At 44.8% G+C, this 19,678-nt stretch overlaps 1 protein-coding gene and 1 long non-coding RNA gene across 3 annotated transcripts in view; one reads left to right on the plus strand and one right to left on the minus strand.

Moving 5' to 3' along the window:
- The window catches only part of TG (thyroglobulin), a 211,619-nt gene that overhangs the window by 160,201 nt on the left and 31,740 nt on the right, over nucleotides 1–19,678 (plus strand). For both annotated transcript variants that reach the window (XM_030553857.1, XM_030553858.1), the window contains exons 42-43: nucleotides 9,411–9,575; nucleotides 10,739–10,906. In XM_030553857.1, coding sequence (XP_030409717.1) covers nucleotides 9,411–9,575; nucleotides 10,739–10,906 — 333 coding nt within the window. The remainder of the gene's footprint in view (nucleotides 1–9,410; nucleotides 9,576–10,738; nucleotides 10,907–19,678) is intronic.
- Nucleotides 6,094–13,935, minus strand: LOC115647124. The gene is made up of 3 exons (XR_003999215.1): nucleotides 13,926–13,935; nucleotides 10,640–10,645; nucleotides 6,094–6,175 (listed from the first exon to the last, which is right to left on the minus strand). It is a non-coding gene; the product is annotated as an uncharacterized LOC115647124 (long non-coding RNA).

The raw sequence follows: 19,678 nt of genomic DNA on the forward strand, positions 1-19,678 counted from the left end.
AATAACCTGTATTTTATGCTAGTTATACATCAAGTGCTGTTCTTGTTTTCTTAATGCTTTTATCCAATACAGTTCAACCTCCAAAGCCTATAGCTTGTTTTCTGTAAGGTCCTGCCTTTTCTAGATCCACAGCTCGGCAGACTGAAACACAAAACTTTGCCCAAGATCTGAGGCTGAGTCTCGCTCCAGCCAGACTATATCCCAAGACCCTCCTTTAGTCTCAGCCTTTTGGTCCAAATACTAGCCCACTCCTATTGCAAAACATTAAATGTTTTTGAGCAGACGACAACACACAAACAATGTTGATCAAAAGCCTGTATATAGAGCATCTTCTCATTTCAACATCTGTCTGCATTATACCAAGTAATTAACTAAACCTCAGAACATATCTGTTGTGCTCAGTATTATGCCTGTATCTCAGAGGGAGAAACTGAGGCATGGAGCTATCAAATGACCTGCTCAAGATCACTCAGTGAACTCATGAAAGAGGCTTGTACATAAAAGTCTGTGGGTTATTTAAGGTAACTTGATATACCCATTGTTTTCATGACCGGCATGTGTTCTGAAATGATAATGTCATATGGCAGGATTAAAAAAACCATACTAGAGTTTAGCTGTTGAGTAATGTTTCGGCCTTAAAATTGCTGCAGGTTAGAATTTAATTGTTGAGCCATGACACTTAATGAAATCGAAAAGCTCAACAGCCGTAGAAGCTGTTCAATAGAACTTACTGCAACCAAGAAAGAATGGTTAAATTCCCCTGGTAGCAGGTTGTGCCAAAACTGTGAACCATAGTAATTAGAGGAGAGTTTCCTTATTTTTATGTGCTGTGCTAGTGTTTGTTACCTTGAACAGAGGGTGAAGGATTGGGAGGTTTGGAATGGAAGTGGGTTTCCAAGGGTGAGCTCTCACATCTAGTGCTCTTAGAGAGAGGGTTTGACAGTAACCATTGCTCCCTTAGCATTGCAAGATTATCGCTGCCAGTTAAAGCCTGACTGTAGGATCTGACTGTTTCTGGAAGGCACAGTTCTACTGCAGACGGTGCTCCTCTCCTGCTAGAATTTTCTAGACTGAAGCACCATGTCTCTCAGATCGTTGGAGGAGCCCAGGTCAGGTTCTGTATCAGACTCCATATCTGATCTGGTCACCCTTCTACTCCATTTCTAACAGCAGCCCAAGCCTGGTGCAGTTCTTGTGCCCAGGAAGTGCAAGGCCTGCGAGTGTGTGCGGGGATACAACTGTGAGGAGCTATGCTCATCGCTCCTCCCCCGTGTATATTTGCACTGAGTTAGTCAGAATCTAGCGCCGAGTGTAGCAGTTTGAAGGCTGACGAGGACTCTGAACATGAAACGAGCATTTTTCTATTGGAGAGGGCCAGGGAAGCTGATTGTGTAAGGAATATGGCACTGAGCAACAGATGGCATTCACAAAGCTGGATTGAAACACACCTGTCCTTGTCAAAACAGGGCCTAGTCCAATCCAAAACAAGACAGATTACAAGGGTAACATGCTTAAAGAGAAGTAGATCAATTCTTGCTGGAGGGAGTTAAATGAGAATCCCTACTCTCCATATACACTCTTTTGATTGCGAAGATTGGGCTCTTGGATTCTGCACTGCACCTATGCAACTACAGCAGCCATCTTGCATCTGTACAATGGGTAATACTAGTACTTTAGGCTAATCACGTATTGAAAAATATGGTGAACAATGAGATTTGATATGGGCATGGCTGTGCTCCCTTCTAAATCAATGAGTTTTGCCGTTGAATTCTGGGTTGGGGGGGCTTGTAAATTATGTTAAAGGCATTCATATCCTCTTACTGGAACTTACTGGCTTGATACAGTAACCATCAGGCCAGCAGCAAGTGAGTCATTTGAGATACAGGAACACTGTGCTTTGCAGAATCTCCTGTGTTACTAGTAAAATGGCATCTGTCGAGAGCTGTGCAGGAAATAAAAAAAGAAAAAAAACCTTCCCACCTGCAAAATGTCAGAATTGATGGAAAAAACAGCCTTTTTTTTTCCATTTTCAGAAATCTGAGCATTCACAGGCAGATGTTTGTGCAGCAAAACCATCTCTAGCTCTGACCCACCATATTTCCCCAACATCGTCCCGCCCATCCGCCAACTCTGTCTCGTCTGTTCATTAGCGTCTTTCTTGATCACCTCTGTGCCACCTTCACTGCAGCCCCCTATATTTGATGTGATCTTCCTGAGCTCATCCAGTAGACCCTTCCCCCATTTAAGTCCCTCTTGAAGACCCTCTTCTGCTGTGCTGGGAATGCGGATGACCTTAACATTCTTTTCTCAGGGCATGGCCAAATGCCCTTTCACTGCTCTACTTACATGCTGTACCACTTCCCCTCACTTATGTGTGCTTGTGAGCTTCATGACTCATAGGCTGAGCCTTCTTGCTTCTTTGTATAACATCTAGCACTCTGTGGGCATTACTATTAACCATAACAGCCATAAATACAGCTTTATATTTGACATTGGCCAAATGCAAGCATGGACCATCTCATTAGCTTGAGCACTGGAGTATTTGTTAGACAGATCCCAGTCTTGCCCCTTGGTATTCCTATTATTGTTGATGTTGTTAGATCTTCATTCACGTGCATGGTGCACTTTCAGGCAGAGCTCAAGACAGCTTAAATTGGCTTCTGCTCCATCATGCTTGTCCAGAGTAACTCCATTAACTTCAGTGGCAATGTGAGTATCTCAGGGCAGAAGGTAGCCCAAGAAGGATTTATAGTTAGTCCAAAAGTACAAGAAAAGAGCAAAGAGACCATGGTGCATGAGAGGATGTGAGGACGACAGTGATGGAGGAATATTGCTCCCTGAGAGCACAGTTTCTTGTGCAGTGCAGGTGGTAAAAGCCATTTTCAGTGCAGATTTTTGGCTATAGCTCGCTGGTGGTTCAGCACTGAAAGACTTTTCAGATGTGAGTTTTTAGAGTCCATGTGAATGAAGAGAGGTGCGGTTGTTTGCATTCTGAGGAAGTTGCCAGTTCCAGGTGTAGATGAGGCACACAGCCTGCAGTGTCCCTGCACAATAATACTAAGGTGGCTAGCATAATACCATCTTGTCATTGAACGGCCATTCATTACCTTTTGTACAATTGCACAATGTTCAGTGTAATGCTTCCTGCTATTCCTGTAAATGGGGCTGGCCTGGAGGGTGCAATGACATGGTTAAGAGTGGATTGCTTCACTCGAATGCAGCAATTCATTTTCAGAGAGGTAATATTTGTTCTTATTTTTTCAAACGGGCTGACAAAGAGGTCAAATGACTTTCCATAGGTCATGGTGAGCCACCCCAGGGCAAATAGCCAGAGCAAGAACTGTATGTGACTTAAATTCCACCTAACCCCAATTTTGAGTGGGATTTATATGGTGAATTGGTCTCATATTGACCTTCTGCACAGGGCAGTATTGCTAATTCTCGTGATTTTGGTGTAAGTTACATGATATGTGAGACTTTTTTTTTCTTAAAGTCTCAGCTCCTGGAATCATATGATTATGTGGGAATCTCAGCTTTCATTTAAAAGTAACTTTCTAGCCCCCATGTGTGCCCAGAAAAAGACTTGAAAATTAGAAGGCAAATAAAAGAACCTCAAATTTATTATTTTTAAGCCAATCTCATGATCTTTTGGTGCCTGACTCACAATGTTTGAATATTTGGAATTGGCAATATTGAGAATTTCAGCCAGCGTGAGTGAACAATTCATTCAGTGTTTCTGCATCTCTCTAAACAGGGTCTCTCTTTTTAAGCTCATGTCCAATTTATCCCTGGTTATTATTAATAATCATACAGACAGTGTTTTCTATGGTGAATGTGATTAAGAGAAAAGCAGGACCCTCCATATGTTTGTTTTTCGCATGCGTCTCTCTTTAAATCATAGGCCTGTGTTGGTGTGTATAGTATATTTCTGTTAAATATGAGAATTATTGGCTCAAAGTTGAAGCTGCCTGTGTGGGTAGTCTCCAGCTTCTGCTCTCACATTTGCTCCTGAGGTCTGCGGCTGCGGCTGAGGAAATGATGAGGAAACAAATTTTGTTTGTGAATTTGAATTTTGCTTGCCTAACTGTTTTGTTAATAGGAATCTCCCCACCACGAAGCCTAACTCAACCTTCAAACAAATTTCAGCAGGAGCACTCCAACAGGGATAATAATACTATCACTTTTAAATATTACTGTATTACTCCAAAAAAGAGAGTGATTAACCACGAGGCATAGTATTGGATCCTAGATTAGGTTTAAAGCCAAAGGGCAAGACGTACTTCCTGAATACAAATGTTATCAAAAAAAGGCATATTGAGGAAATGGTCACTACCATGGAAAACCGCAGAACAGACTCTGTTACTGAGCCTGCTGCAAAACTGTTGCTGTTAAAGGAAGAGAAAAGAGATCGCTGCTAGACATGGGTTCCAGAGGAAACCCCCTGAAAGGGTTCTGACCTTTGCAATCCCCTCAAATGTCTGGGAAGCTTGGATCTTCATATGAATTTTGCGGTTTGGGCTCAGCTAGTATATACTGGAGTGATGCCAGTTTTCCCCTGCTGAGGGTCTGGCCCTCATTCTTCCCTCTGCAGGAATAACCTTTTGGGAGTTTCAGCTTGCGGAGTTGGCTATGAACTTTTGTGTTTGGCTGTGATGGGGAGACCAAGGGTTTTCCCCATGGAAGAAGCTGGAGATCCCACTCCCAGAGCATGTAAATACCCAGAGATCAGGAGGGAATGCAAGGGATTTTCTTGCTACTGCTCTGTTCTGCTGTGCAGCGGCCACTGGTTCCTGTTGGCCCATGGAGAGCCCTGCTCCTAGAGATTCAGGGATTCCTCTGAAAACTCGAATGAGTAGTTCTGCAGTCCAAGGGAGAAGCTGAGTTAATCTATACAGGCTCAGGCCATGTATGGGTTTGCTTGTCTGGCTTTCCCTGGATTTCATGCGATGATGATCAATAATTCTGTTTATTACAGTAGTGCCTCAGGGGCCCCGTTGTGCTAGGGGCTGTACAAACATAAAGTAGTAGGTGGTCCCTGACCCTAAAGAGTTACAATGCAAATAGGCAAGACAGAGGCTGGGGGAGAGGTAGTATTTTCATGCCAAGCCATGTAGTGGCCCAGGTCTTTCAAAACTGGACCAGGTTCTCAGAGAAGGTTTGTGAACTGAGTTTCAAGTCAGTGGTGAGTTGTGTGTCATTTCTGATCTCACTGCGAACATGTCACACATCTTGACCCAATACCCGACATAATGCTGCTGCTCATATAGCCCCAATCCAGAACAGAAATTTAGTCTGGGCTTTGAAGTCAATGGGACTATTCTCATTCTTCATACTGAACATACACACAAGTGCTGTGCTGGACCACAGCTAATTTAGAAGCTAGTAAGGACTGTTTGCTACTCTGATTTGTACAGTGCTTAGCATAACAGGGCCCTATTCTTACTGGCCTCTAAGCGCTACCACAATAACCCTGTTAAACAGTCATAACACGGCTATTGCCTGAGCTCTGGGAACAAACAAAGGTTTGGGCTCCTGTAGGAGCAAGAGCAAACTCAGCCCTTATTAAGACAATGAAGTCAAGGGGGTTCTGATGATTTACCCAAGAGGAGGATTCTGGTCAGATGCTTTCTCAGTTAATTGTTTTCATTCCAGTCTTTCTTAAAAATTTGTCAGTCTGAAAATAGCTGTATGAAAATGCAGTAAAGGTGGGAACCTAGAAAGCCATATGCTGTGGTGGCGTTACAGCTGTATCGATACCAGGGAGTAGAGAGACAAGGTTAGTGAGGTAATACCGTTTATTGGACTAACTTCTGCTGGCGAGAGAGACAAACTTTCAAGCTATGCAGAGCTCTTCTTCTGGTCTGGGGAAAGGTATTATGAGCTTGTCTACACTAAAAACTTGCATCTGTGCAGCTGCAGTGCTTCTGGTGAAAATGCTCTAAGCCAAGAGAAGAGAGTTCTCCCGTTGGCTTAATTACACCAGAGCTTCGGTCTGGTTAACTATGTTGCTGAGGAGTGTGGATTATTCACACACCTGAGCGATGACATTACACCAAAGTAATTCTGTAGTGTAGACCAGGGCTAAGAGTCCCTCAGCTAAACACAAGGTCAAACAGATCGTTTAGCATAAGTAGTTAGCACATATTTTAAGGGCTCATTCAAGGTAAAGTGGCCCCTGTAGTCACAGGACAAAAAAGAGGAGGAGGTGTGGGGGGTGCTAGTGGGTTACAGATTGTTATAATAAGCCATAAATCCAGTGTCTTTATTAAATTCAAAACTTCACTAGACACTAAAAATCATGGTCTTAAAATCAGTGATAGCAGGCCACTTCACTTCCTTAGTTTAGCATAAGTAAGCATATTCTATCTGTTCTATATTGTGTTTAGCTCTGACACTCGTAATACCTTTCCCAAACGTGAAGAAGAGCTCCAAAGCTTGTCTTTCTCACCAATAAAAGATATTACCTCTCACTTTGTCTCTCTAAGATCACGGGATACTCATGCACAAGAGGAAGGGGGAAGGAGAGAAGTTGTGGTGGTGTGGGTTGTAGTTCAGCCTGTTACTATATGTAACACACACGAACAAGTACAAATGCAGGAGGTCCGCATGAAGGCTTCTGTTCCACAGTTAGTCTGTGTTGCACATCTAATACAATGGAATCCACACCACAGCAACATGCCAGAGGGACACAATAGTCTTGATTAACTGAGGTTCCTTCATGGGAATAGCTTGCTTGGAAAAAGTAGTCACTCCTATTCCTTGAACTGCTTCAAAACAAAATCCTGGAGTGCATTAAACAGTGAACTAGACATGGTGCACCAAAACTACACCCTGGCTGTCAGTCAAATCATTAATAATTATAGTCTATATCTCTTTATTCAGCCCCCTCCATCGAAACACCCACCTTTGTAAAGAGCTATTTGACATCAGCCCAATTTCCCAGACTGGGAAATTGAGGCTCGGAGAGGTTATATAACTTGTCCAACATCACAGAGGGTGCCATCCGTGAATGTTGAGCACATCCTCCACTCCCCGGGGCAGGCAGAAGTGGCACCAATTTTAAGTGATAATAGTACTATGCAGTCATAAGGCCAGACTCTCAACTGCTCTTAGGTAGTTGCCTGATTCTCTGCTTCAGCTAGAGGAACCAGGGGACTGCTCTAACTTGCACTTGCTGGCAACTGTCCCTAAAGGACCATCTGTTACTTGGGAATAGCTGAAGTGTGATATTCATCCTCCCCACCCCCATGATGCCTCTCCTCAGCTCTATCATATCCCCTGTGAAGGGGGCATAGAACCCTATTATGTTGGTTCTACCCTTGCTAAGGACTCCTCCAAAAGCACATGTTTCTCAGTCAGGGAAGTTCTGAACTGTCTCTTCCCCCTTTGCCCCACTCAGGCAATGCAGCAAGCTAGAGAATCTGGCCTATTTGGTACCTTTCCTCCACTGATCTCAAAGCGCTTTGGATGGCAGGAGAGAGATCACTTGATCATTGCCTGTTAGGTTCACTCCCTCTGGGGCACTTGGCATTGGCTGCCATCAGCAGACGGATACTGGGCTGGATGGACCTTTGGTCTGACCCAGCATGGCCGTTCTTATTTTCTCATTATCCTCACAATATCCATGCAAGGCTGGGATTATTACACATGAAATTATTTGTCTAAAAACACCTGGCAGATCAGTGGCACAACTGGGAATATAATCCATGCCTCTTTACTCCCCCTGGCCTGTTTCAGCTCATAGATCCCTTTCTATGGTAACTTCTTCAGCACCGGAAAAGCTGCACTCTTGATATTTCGACATTTTCTTTGCTTATCTCCAGCCCTCCTGTAGTCTACCACTAAACTAATGAATAAATAACTATCGTGTCTTTCTAGATCCTTGAAGTTTTTTCTTTAAACTTAACAAAAGAGAAATATCATTGAGTATAGTAATAATGGATCTTTGGGAGCTATCCAAGTGGTGAGCTGGTAGAACTGTCTCAGCATCTGAACAATAGTCCCTTTCTGATTATATTTGGAAACTGTATACTTCAGGAATCAGACAGAATGCTTCACTACTACAGTCAATGGATATGCTTGCTAGAAGCAATGAAATGGATGTGGATGTTTTTAACTGCTATGCCTGGCTTCTCAGAGACTAAATATTAAAAATACATTTACTTTTTTCTTTGCGTCTGTTTTTGTGTTTTGCTGGGTGTATAGTTTTGTATTTAACTTGTTTTATATTGAAAAAAGCTAATCAGCACAGGCAATCAGCTTCTCTGGGTTTTTTTTTTTAAGACGGAAGTGCATCTGAACAATTATTATAGTAAACTGATCTAAATGTTTGGAAATTAGAACTGACTCATTTTTAACCGTGTCACTGCTTATTCCAGCCCTGATGTTGTAGGTCAGATGCTATCAGGCTATGCTAACATACCTGTATTTTGAATAAGTGGCTTTTGTGGTTACTCAACGACTTTATGACATCCTTTCCCAGTGAGCTCTTTTCCAAACACGACCCCAGCTGTGACAGGTCTGGGGAAGTGGTCTGAACATGGGAGTGGAAGCCAGGAACTCCTGAGTTCTCGGCTGGGCTCTGTGGCTTTGGCTCATAATTTAAATATTAATCCTACTATGAAGAATGCTGTAATGTTCTATAGTCTCGATATCTCAAAAACTTCCACATCAAGCTTTAAAGTACAAGGGAGATTCCCCATCCTCACAATTGTTAGTCCTGCAAACTCACCTTGAGTTTTGAAAGTCAAAGCCAGCTTCTTTCCTGCTCATGCGTCATCATCACTAGTGAAGAATCCAGATCCCGCTCCCCTACTATGGTTGGAATTCCAATGCTTACAGATATAAGAGGGGCACAGGGTGTGATAGTTAGACTGTAAGATCTTTGTGGAGGCTCCTGGCCACCTGGGTGTTTGCACAGTGCCTAGCACAAGGGAGCACTGATCTTGGTTTGCATCCTTTGGTTGCTTGTGTAGCACAAATAAGGAATAACAGTGGTAATTAATAAGTGACATTAGCTCAATGAAAGTAGTAGCCATTGTTTAAACTGCGCTAACTCTGAGATTTGTGAGACCACAGCAATAATATATACCACTTTCCAGCTAAAGGTTTCAAAATGCCATGAGGTGGATTGTTGTCCCCATTTTACAGATGCGGGAACTGAAGCACAAAGAAATTAAGTGACTTGCCCAAGGCCTCACAAAAAAAAACTGTGGTAGAATTGGGACTAGCACCCAACCCTGCTCTCAACCCATCCTTTGCTTTAATCACTAGACCATGCTGCAGTTCCTGCAAAGTCCATTTTCCAGTCAGTGTCTGAGCAAAATTTTTTCCCCATCATCTTCTTGTCATGCAACAGGGAAGCACATGTTGACAGGATCAGTTGACTCAGTGTCTGTTTTCTCTTCTAGGGAGGGTCTGCTTTTTCCCCGGTGTCGGTGATTAGTGAGAAGAAAGCTCAGGACCAAGTGGCAGTTCTGGCTAATGAACTTGGATGCCCTTTGTCCAGCAGTGAGGAAATTGTATCCTGCCTCCGCCAGTTGCCTGCCAATGTTCTCAACGATGCACAGACTAAGGTGAGCCATAGCAATATATGTGACTTTTGTATTATAACTGAAATGTAGGCTTCATGTACGGCAACTTGCAGGAAATTTTTTTTTAAAATGTTGGGACAGATCCTTAGCTGGCATAAATTGACATTGACTTCAGTGGAGTTACCCTGATATCCACCAACTGAGGCTTTGGCCCATTGCTCCTTGTGGCCTGATTCTCAGTTAAACTAAGGCTCCTTTGCATTGCTTTGGCAGTGTAAACATGTCCAGAAGTGAGTTTCAATGATCACTGTCAAGGTGGGGAATGCCTGGCCTAAGTGTGAAAGGGAATCAGACCCCTGGTTTCCATGAGAGTTCTCTGCAGAAAAGGCAGTGTGGAAAGATGACTGTGCTTTGCATTTAACTTAACAAAATGTAATGCTTATGAAAGATGCCATGCTGACAGTCCTGGAGTGTGGAGTCCTTCACACCCAGGTAAAGAAGAGGCATCAGCAATACAAGTTTCTCAATCACATCATAGTATTGGGCCTCACCCCCAGGGCCGGCTCCAGGCACCAGTTTACCAAGCAGGTGCTTGGGGCCGCAACTCCAGAGCGGGGTGGCACTTTCAGGTATTCGGCGACAATTCGGCAGAGGGTCCCTCACTCCTGTTCAGAGCGAAGGACCTCTGGCTGAATTGCCGCAGATCGCGATCACGGCCTTTTTTTTTTTTTTGGCTGCTTGGGGCGGCCAAACACCTGGAGCCGGTCCTGCTCACCCCTAAACTAGAAGTAACAGCCTTAGGAACAACGGAGTCGTTTATTCTTTTTGCCTGTTTAGCTCTTGGCTCCTCTGCTGAGGCTATCAGCAAGGGCACTCGTTCCTTCCAGTTGTGATTTTGCACTGTGTTACGTGAACACTTACCCATTATGAGGCCATCAGCTTAATTCATCATTTCAGACATACAGACAAACAAGCCGTGGTCAGATGGGAATGACGCAAAGTCCTTCCTAGTCCAGTCCAGCTGCTCACCACCGGAAAACCCTGTATCTCTTTACCAATCCCTTGGTCTCTAGGAGAGCACTTTTCCTATGTAATGGGAGTTTTACCATTGACTTCAATGGCCGCAGAGTCAAGCTAATGCTGAACACTTCTGAAAATCCTGATCATGATTGTACTGTACTTTTCTCCATTCCCTTTCAACACAGCTCCTAGCCATAAGTGGGCCATTTCAGTACTGGGGCCCAGTGGTTGATGGCGTCTACCTTCGGGAACCTCTAGCTGCAGCCCTGCAGCGTTCTCGACTTAGGACGGTGGATCTGCTCATTGGAAGTGCTCAGCAAGACGGGCTGATCAGCAGAGCTAAGGCGATTAAGGTAGGCATAGATTTACTGTGCAAAAGAACTATCAACCCTTAAAGCACGTAAGCAAATATTAACGAAGAGGATCTGTGCTGGCAGGGGAGACACTTTTGGGCTTTCATAATTCTTGAAATGGACTCCATGCAAATACACCAAAGCATTGTCCTTCCTAAAGAAATGCTGTTTTGACTAGCCAATGGAAAAATATGTCCTATTTATGCAATAATATTTAGTTCAGGGAAGGGGCAAAAAGCTGGGAGACCAGGTTGGTTTAGCTTGTATTTTGCATGCGCCTGCATGTCTAGCAGGTTTCTGAAAAGCATGTAGTATTCATCTCTCCTGTTGTATGTTACTGTGTAAGTGATACTTTTATATTACTTTGGCTGTTGGGTTTCTCTAGAGTAGGGATGGGCCCAAGTCAAACTCCTGCATTTAGACCCTGCTGAACATTATTGGGAATTGAGAATCTAAACCCAGACATGGGTCCAAAATTCATAGGTTATTACCCTCTCCAACTCCTATCTTATGGTTTTGCTCATGGATTGTTGCACTGGTTTATTGTTGCTTGTGCTTTTCTGTTTTGTGACTCCTCCCCTTTCTTACAAGGATGCTTCCAAATTAGAACTGCTCATGAATAGGAATAGCATCTGCAGATACATGAGCTACGATCAAAATGAAAAGGGTTTATCAGTCCTCAAGCATCAGGGCACAAACTGATCACCCACTGGGAACAATTATCTAGTATTACACAAATAGTCCTACTACAGGGGTGTTCTACTTTCCTTTGCAGCATCTGGCATTGGCTGTGTTGGAGACAGAATCCTGGACCTGGTGATTAAATTGTTCCTTTACCTAATAGCGATTACTCTGTTCTTATAGCATGTTGAAATGATAGCACAGACCATCCAACCTGTCCCTTTCAGCTTTCTCTTCAATACCCTGCTGTGTAATTAACACATGCATTCAAGAGCGAGGTACATTCCTACCCCATAAATTATGCCAAACTCCCTTTAAACTAGTGATTTTTGTTTACAGGTGAGCAGGCCTCCTGGAGACATTCTCTCCCTCTCTCATTGTCTGTTCCTTTCTCTCTCCATATTTATTTCCATGACCATTTATGCAAGAGTCTCAGAGCAGAGCAGTATATATAGAAAGACTAGAGTATTCTTCAGTAATTGTTCCAGAACAACAAACAAAAACTTAGAAGGTGGTAAACACTTGGAAAGTGGTAAGGTGATAGGGAATAGCCAGCAAACACTTGGAAGGTGGTAAGGTGATAAGGAATAGCCAGCATGGATTTGTAAAGAACAAATTGTGTCAAACTAATCTGATAGCATTCTTTGATAGGATAACAAGCCTTGTGGATAAGGGAGAAACGGTGGATGTGATATACCTAGACTTTAGTAAGGCATTTGATACGGTCTCGCATGATATTCTTATAGATAAACTAGGAAAGTACAATTTAGATGGGGCTACTATAAGGTGGGTGCATAACTGGCTGGATAACCGTACTCAGAGAGTAGTTATTAATGGCTCCCAATCCTGCTGGAAAGGTATAACAAGTGGGGTTCCGCAGGAGTCTGTTTTGGGACTGGCTCTGTTCAATATCTTCATCAATAATTTAGATGTTGGCATAGAAAGTACGCTTATTAAGTTTGCGGACGATACCAAACTGGGAGGTATTGCAACTGCTTTGGAGGACAGGGTCAAAATTCAAAATGATCTGGACAAATTGGAGAAATGGTCTGAGGTAAACAGGATGAAGTTCAATAAAGATAAATGCAAAGTGCTCCACTTAGGAAGGAACAATCAGTTTCACACATACAGAATAGGAAGAGACTGTCTAGGAAGGAGTATGGCAGAAAGAGATCTAGGGGTCATAGTAGACCACAAGCTTAATATGAGTCAACAGTGTGATACTGTTGCAAAAAAAACAAACGTGATTCTGGGATGCATTAACAGGTGTGTTGTAAACAAGACACGAGAAGTCATTCTTCCGCTTTACTCTGCGCTGGTTAGGCCTCAACTGGAGTATTGTGTCCAGTTCTGGGCACCGCATTTCAAGAAAGATGTGGAGAAATTGAAGAGGGTCCAGAGAAGAGCAACAAGAATGATTAAAGGTCTTGAGAACATGACCTATGAAGGAAGGCTGAAGGAATTGGGTTTGTTTAGTTTGGAAAAGAGAAGACTGAGAGGGGACATGATAGCAGTTTTCAGGTATCTAAAAGGGTGTCATCAGGAGGAGCGAGAAAACTTGTTGACCTTAGCCTCCAATGATAGAACAAGAAGCAATGGGCTTAAACTGCAGCAAGGGAGATTTAGGTTGGACATTAGGAAAAAGTTCCTAACTGTCAGGGTAGTTAAACACTGGAATAAATTGCCTAGGGAAGTTGTGGAATCTCCGTCTCTGGAGATATTTAAGAATAGGTTAGATAAACGTCTATTAGGGATGGTCTAGACAGTATTTGGTCCTGCCATGAGGGCAGGGGACTGGACTCGACGACCTCTCGAGGTCCCTTCCAGTCCTAGAGTCTATGAGTCTATGAGGAATGGAAGGAAGGGCTCTTGTGACACAAAGGGTTAAACTTCACTCTTGTGCAATGAGCCAGGCACTACTTAATTTTTGAAGAGGAAAACTAGTTCAGTGGCAAGGTCACTAGCTTAGTGCTTTGGAGGCCTGGGTTCAAGTCTGTGCTTTGCCACAGACTTCCTGTGTGACCTGTGGTAAGTCACTTAATCTTACTCTGTGCCTTAGCCCCCATCTGTAAAATGGGATTAATAGCACTGCCCCACCTCACAAGGGTGTGGTGAGGATAAACACATTAAAGATTATGAGGTGCTCAGATACTGTGGTAATGGGGGGCCATATGACTATCTGAGACCTGGTCTGCACTAGAAATTAAGCTGGTTTACTTACATTGCTCAGGGATGTCAAAAACCCACTGCTCTGAGTGGCATAGTTAAGCAGACCTTACCTACCTCCACCATGGAGAGCACATGGCTGATGGAAGAATTCTTCCATCAATCTGGCTACCACTTCTCAGGGAAGTGGATTCCCTACATTGACAGAAGAACCCCGCCCATTGGTGTAGGTAGTGTTTATACTGGTGCAGCTGTGCCACTGTACCATTTCAAGTGTAGACTAGCCCTAAAAGACAGAGAGAGACCTCAAAATAGGACTTTAAGTGGAACAAGGCCTATTGCTGTCTGTCAGCAAAGAGGTGAATTTCACCCATTGTGAAACAGTGCAAAAAAAGGGTAAACCCCAGTGCTGCCCAGTAGCTGGTGGTGTAACATACGACATTTGTACATTCAGAAATAACAACCAAGGATTTGACAGGAACCTCTGTTACGACAACTCTGAACAGAGACAAAGTGACTGCATTGGTTCCCTTCAGGATATTTTTACTTTTGCTTTGATATCATGCTTTCCTTTTGAATGATTTCCTTTCCTTTCAAAGTGATTTTAAAAAGGCAAGGGTCAAGGATGTACCAACAACCACTGGAGTCAGCCCATAATGATCCCTGTGTTGTGATGGGGAATAAACCTTTGTAACTTTGGCCCAGGTTGGGAAAGTGATGTAATGGGTAGGGCACTGGACTATATTGAAAAGACCTGGGTTTCAACTCCCGGTTCTGCTTCAGACCTTCTTTCAGACCTTGGGCAAGTCACTTAATCTATCCTGTGCCTCAGTGCCCTATCTGTAAATTGGAGTTAATACTTCCCTACCTCACTGGGGTGTTGCAAGGAGAAAATCCATCACTGCTTGTGAGCTGCTCAGATGCTATGCTAGGAACCTAGATAAGTACCTAGAGAGAAATAGCTGTGTCAGAGGATCCTGGAAAGAGTGAAGCTGGTAAGATCTTGCTCTTCCATTTACTACAGAATAAGTGCTTCCATCATACTGCAGACAGGCGGCACAGAAAAATATATATTCCAGCTGTTGAGACTGTTATGGTTCACAGTGAAATCTAGTGTCAGAAGCCATGAAAGAAACCAGTTAGTTACATACTGGCAAAACATTTGTTTGATTAACATCTGTTTAAGAGCTGTGGTCCCTTTAGGTGGTCATTCATAGTAGCAATTGAACATGAAAATTCTTGCCCACCTGATGTTGGGTTCGACGTGATGAATCTGACTATCTGCTGATGGTAACAAAGATACTTATTTGCATGAGCGGAAGCAGATGTATTACTGGCTGGAATGCTTTACGCTTGTCCCCAGGGCAGTTGTCAGAGGTTATGTCTGTGCTGGCGCACATACTCGGTTACTTGACTGTATATACCAGGGTGGCCAAACTGTGGCTTTTGCAGCTAAAGTGCAGCTTGTGGAGCCCCCCCTGATGCCCTCCCATTCTCCATCTACCAAGCATGGGCCGGGGGGGAGCTTGGAATCTCAGCCTTGCAACAGGATGGTGGGGTATGGGTTTCTGCCCAGTGAGGAGGGGGGGGTGTCTCGGGGTTACAGCCCCATCGGGCACACCTGCTGGGGCTCCGGGCTTCAGCAGGAGCAGGGCTGAAGGCCTGAGCCCCCACAGGTGCCTTCCATGGGGCAGAAGTCCCAAGCCCCAGCAGGCACACCCCAACTCTCAAACTTCTGAAGTTTGTCGTATACAGCTCAGAGGCTCAGTAAGTTTGTCCACTCCAGTATATATGCTCATGCATGTTCCCTATATCCACGCTGAATGTCCCCATATGCTGTGCTGGACATATATACAACGCTGTGTACGTGTGCATACCCACCTCCACATGGCCGCTGTTGTTACAGAACAGCGCTACCATTTCAGAGGTGGTATCCCAGGGTTCTGTGCATCACAGGGGAGTACTCTCGGACAGTAGTGGGCAACCTGCGGCCCATCAGGATAATCTGATTGCAGGCCATGAGACATTTTTCTGACGTTGACTGTCCACAGGCACGGCCCCCTGTAGCTCCCACTGGTTGCTGTTCTCTGTTCCTGACCAATGGGAGCTGCGGGAAGCAGCAACCAGCACATCCACCACAATCAGATTATCTTGATGAGCCACCTGCGGGCTGGAGGTTGCCCACCACTGTTCTAGGAACCACTTTGTTGTGTGTTGTTGGTACTGTCCCATACCTTTCCCAGTAGTAGTTCCTGGTCATGCCTGCCCAACCAAATTGGGTGGAAGACATGGAGTGATGGGATGATGACATGGTTCTGCTCCTGTTCTTTATTACAGGACAGACATTTATGCAGTGGAGTAGGTGATCACAAGATGTTGGATGGAATTTGGAAAGAACTTTCTGATACATCAAAGATGGCTTACCAGGACGGTGAATGACAGTTCATTCACTCCCATGGTATAGATATGATAATGCTGGTGTTGCCATGGTTGTCCATGGTTGGACTGTTGCTTGTGGTGCAAGAGAACATGCATCCTTTTGGAAATCCAGGATGATGAGCGGTGACTTCAGAACTTCCAAACGAGGAAAACGCACCTTATGGAGCTGTGTGAGGAGCTTGCACCAAACCTCCAATGCCAGGACACTCGACTCAGAAAAGTGGGTGGTTATTGCCCTGTGGAAACTGGCAGCACCAGCTGCAGGTCCACTGCAAACCATTTCAGGGTTGGAAAATCCATTGTCAGAGTCATGTTTGTGCAGGTGTGTGACACTGTTAATGCTGATCTACCCACAGGTGGCTGCCATAAGAAAAGTTCCAGAAATAATAGCTGAATCTGAGAAGATGGGGCTTCCAAACTGTGCAAGGGCCATTGACGGGCCAGGTAGCTGTGAACTGAAAAGTTTATTATTCATTCATTCTGCAAGGCTTAGTGGACCACTGAGGCAGATTCATGAATACCAACACGGGAAACCCTGGAAAAGTTCATGGCACTATGGTACTGAGAAGATTGGCTTTGTTCTTGAAGGGGGAAAGAAGGCACTTTATTCCCCAGTAACAATATGGTTCTCTACAGTGTGTCGGTCCAGTTTTTGTTTTGGCATTGCCGCTCCTAAATTGGCTCATGAAACCATACCCCAGCATCAGTGGGAATTCAGTTACAGAATCAGTAGCTGTAGAATGGTCATGGAGTGTGTTTGGTGGGCTGAAATCTCATTTGCAGTGCCTGTGTCCCCGTCTGGATGCCAATGTGGCAAATGCTGTTCATATTATCCTTGTCTGCTGCACACTCCCTAACATTTGTGAGGGTAAAGGGGAGTGCTTCCATTTCGAGTGGGCCCAGCACAAGTTTGGTTTACAAACCCTGTACAGGCATGTACACAGGCAAGGGAAATCAGGGATTCCAAATGTGCACACTAATCGGAACAGCACAGACACAGAGGGGGGAACTGAGGGACACCTTTAGAGCTCTGCAAATCCACAGATATCTGCTTTATTTTTGTGGATCGGATGTGGATACAAATTTTGTATCCACGCAGGGCTCTAGACACATTCACACCATAGGTGCTTAAACTAGGGGTGCAGGAGGTGCTGCTGCACCCCTTTGCTTGAAGTGCTGTCCATCATATCCAGGGTTTACAGTTTGATTCAATGGCCCTCAGCACCTCCACTATAAAAATTATTCTGGCGCCCCTGCTTCACACCCTGTGCAACTGCTGAAAAGCATGAGGGGACACGGGCATACACTTTTGGGGGTTACACAGCATTGTGAGGGTTTTGTTCCCCTATAGCCAGGGGCGGCTCCAGGCACCAGTGCTCCAAGCATGTGCCTGGAGTGGCAAGCCACAGAGGGCGACCTATCAGTCCCTGCGAAGGCAGCAGTCAGGCAGCCTTCGGTGGCTTGCCTGCGGGAGGTCTGCCAGTCCTGTGGCTTTGGTGGCAATTTGGCAGTGGGGACGCCTAATCCACCTTACCAGTGGACCTCTCACAGGCGCGCTGCTGAATCCACGTGACCGAAAGCCGCCTGCTTGCTGTGCTTGGGGCAACAAAAAACATAGAGCTGCCCCTGCCTGTAGCTGAAGGTCATTAGCTGTTCCTTCCTGTGGCTATTCACACAAATTACAGATAATTCTAACAAGGCTCCTCCAACGTCTTTTGGGTTAGATTTGTGCTGCCAGGGTGGTGGCTGAGTTGTCATGTGGCCATTGTGAATGCTTTTGTCCTAACTGTTCACACTTCTCTACAAACATGTTATCAAGTGCACTCAACTTCTAACAATCTTATCAACGTTTGTTTTGTGGGGCTGCACGCATGCCCATTAATTTTTATCCATTGTTTGTCAGCACTGCTAACTGCATTTAAAGGCTATTATGGATAATCCCTACTAAGGTTGAAACTTGTCAAGGATCTATAGGGGAGGAAGGGCTGTTTAATCACTGAGTAGTGGCTGGTGCCTGCCTCTCTTGTTACTTGCATTGTGTTTTATTTTTCTGAATGTGAACCAAGCCAGGTTTATCTGCCCATTTTTGGGGTTAGAGACAAGGTGGGTGAGGTAATATCTTTTATTGGCTCAACTTCTGTTAGTGATTACCTTATCCACGGTGTCTCTCTGATATCCTGGGACTGACACAGCTGCTGGGACTGACACAGCTACATCGACACTGCTTTGTGTGCACTGTGTTGTGAGTTCTGGTATGTTTAGAACTAGCAGTGCTTTCTATGAATATACAACTTCACTTTCCGCATCCCTCCCATGTATCCTTCGCACTTCAGATATTTCTTAACCTGGAGCTTCTCTTCACGTACAGTCAGGGCCGGCGCTTCCATTTAAGCGACCTAGGCGGTTGCCTAGGGCACCGGGATTTGGAATGGCGGCATTTTGCCGCTCTCGGCGGCAATTCAGCGGCGGGGGGTCCTTCCGCGCTCCGGGTCTTTGGCGGCAATTTTGAGGCGGGTCCTTCACTCACTCCGGGACCCGCCGCTGAAGTGCCCCGAAGACCGGGAGCGCGGAAGGACCTCCCCGCCGCAGAATTGCTGCAAAAGACGGCCAGGAGCGCAGAAGGACCCACGCTTCGGGCGCCAAAAACCTTGGCGCCACTCCTGCATACAGTGAAGCTGTGCCACTTTAGCGCTTCAACGAAGACACTACTAGAACTGCTCCCTTTGGCACAGTTACTCCACAGGATTATGAGGCACTCAGCTATTGTATAAATACCTAAGGCCTGTTCTGCACTAGAAAATTAAGTTGGTTTATCTACATTGCTCAGGGATGTGAAAAACCCACAGCTCTGAGCAGCATAGTTAAGCCAACTTTGCCCTAGTGTGGACAGCACTAGGTTGACAGAAGAATTTTTCTGTCAGCCTAGCTACCACTTCTTGGGGAAATGGATTCCCTACGCTGATGAAAAAAACTCTCCTGTCGGCGTAGGTAGTCAGCATTTACACTGATGCACTACAGCAGCGCAGCTGTGCTACTGTAGCATTTCAAGTGTAGACAAGCCCTAAAGTAGATAGAGACCTCAAAATAGGGCTTAAGTGGAACAAGGCCTGTTGCTGTTTGTGAATTTCACCTATTATGAGACAGTGCAAAAAAAGAGTAAACCACAGTGCTTCCCCAATAGGAGGTGTTATAACAGGATATTTATACATGTCAACTCTTGGGAAATATTTATCACAGAGTTCTGTACCCCAGGCAGTACAGAGAATGTGTAGGTCAGTGGTTCTCAACCTATTTACTACTGAGCCACATATGCAGTTCTCTATGTGTTATGTGGGCTGCATCTACATAATACATATAGTACCTGTGTGGCCTTGAGGGTATCACATAGGCTGCAGCCGTGTGCTGATTGAGCCATGGTTTGAGAACCACTGGTGTAGATCTACAGAATCTGGTGGTGGGGGTGGTATTTGTGATTTCTTTCCACTA

Source organism: Gopherus evgoodei, chromosome 2 (genome assembly GCF_007399415.2).
Source record: "Gopherus evgoodei ecotype Sinaloan lineage chromosome 2, rGopEvg1_v1.p, whole genome shotgun sequence".
Taxonomy (NCBI): Eukaryota; Metazoa; Chordata; order Testudines; family Testudinidae; genus Gopherus; species Gopherus evgoodei.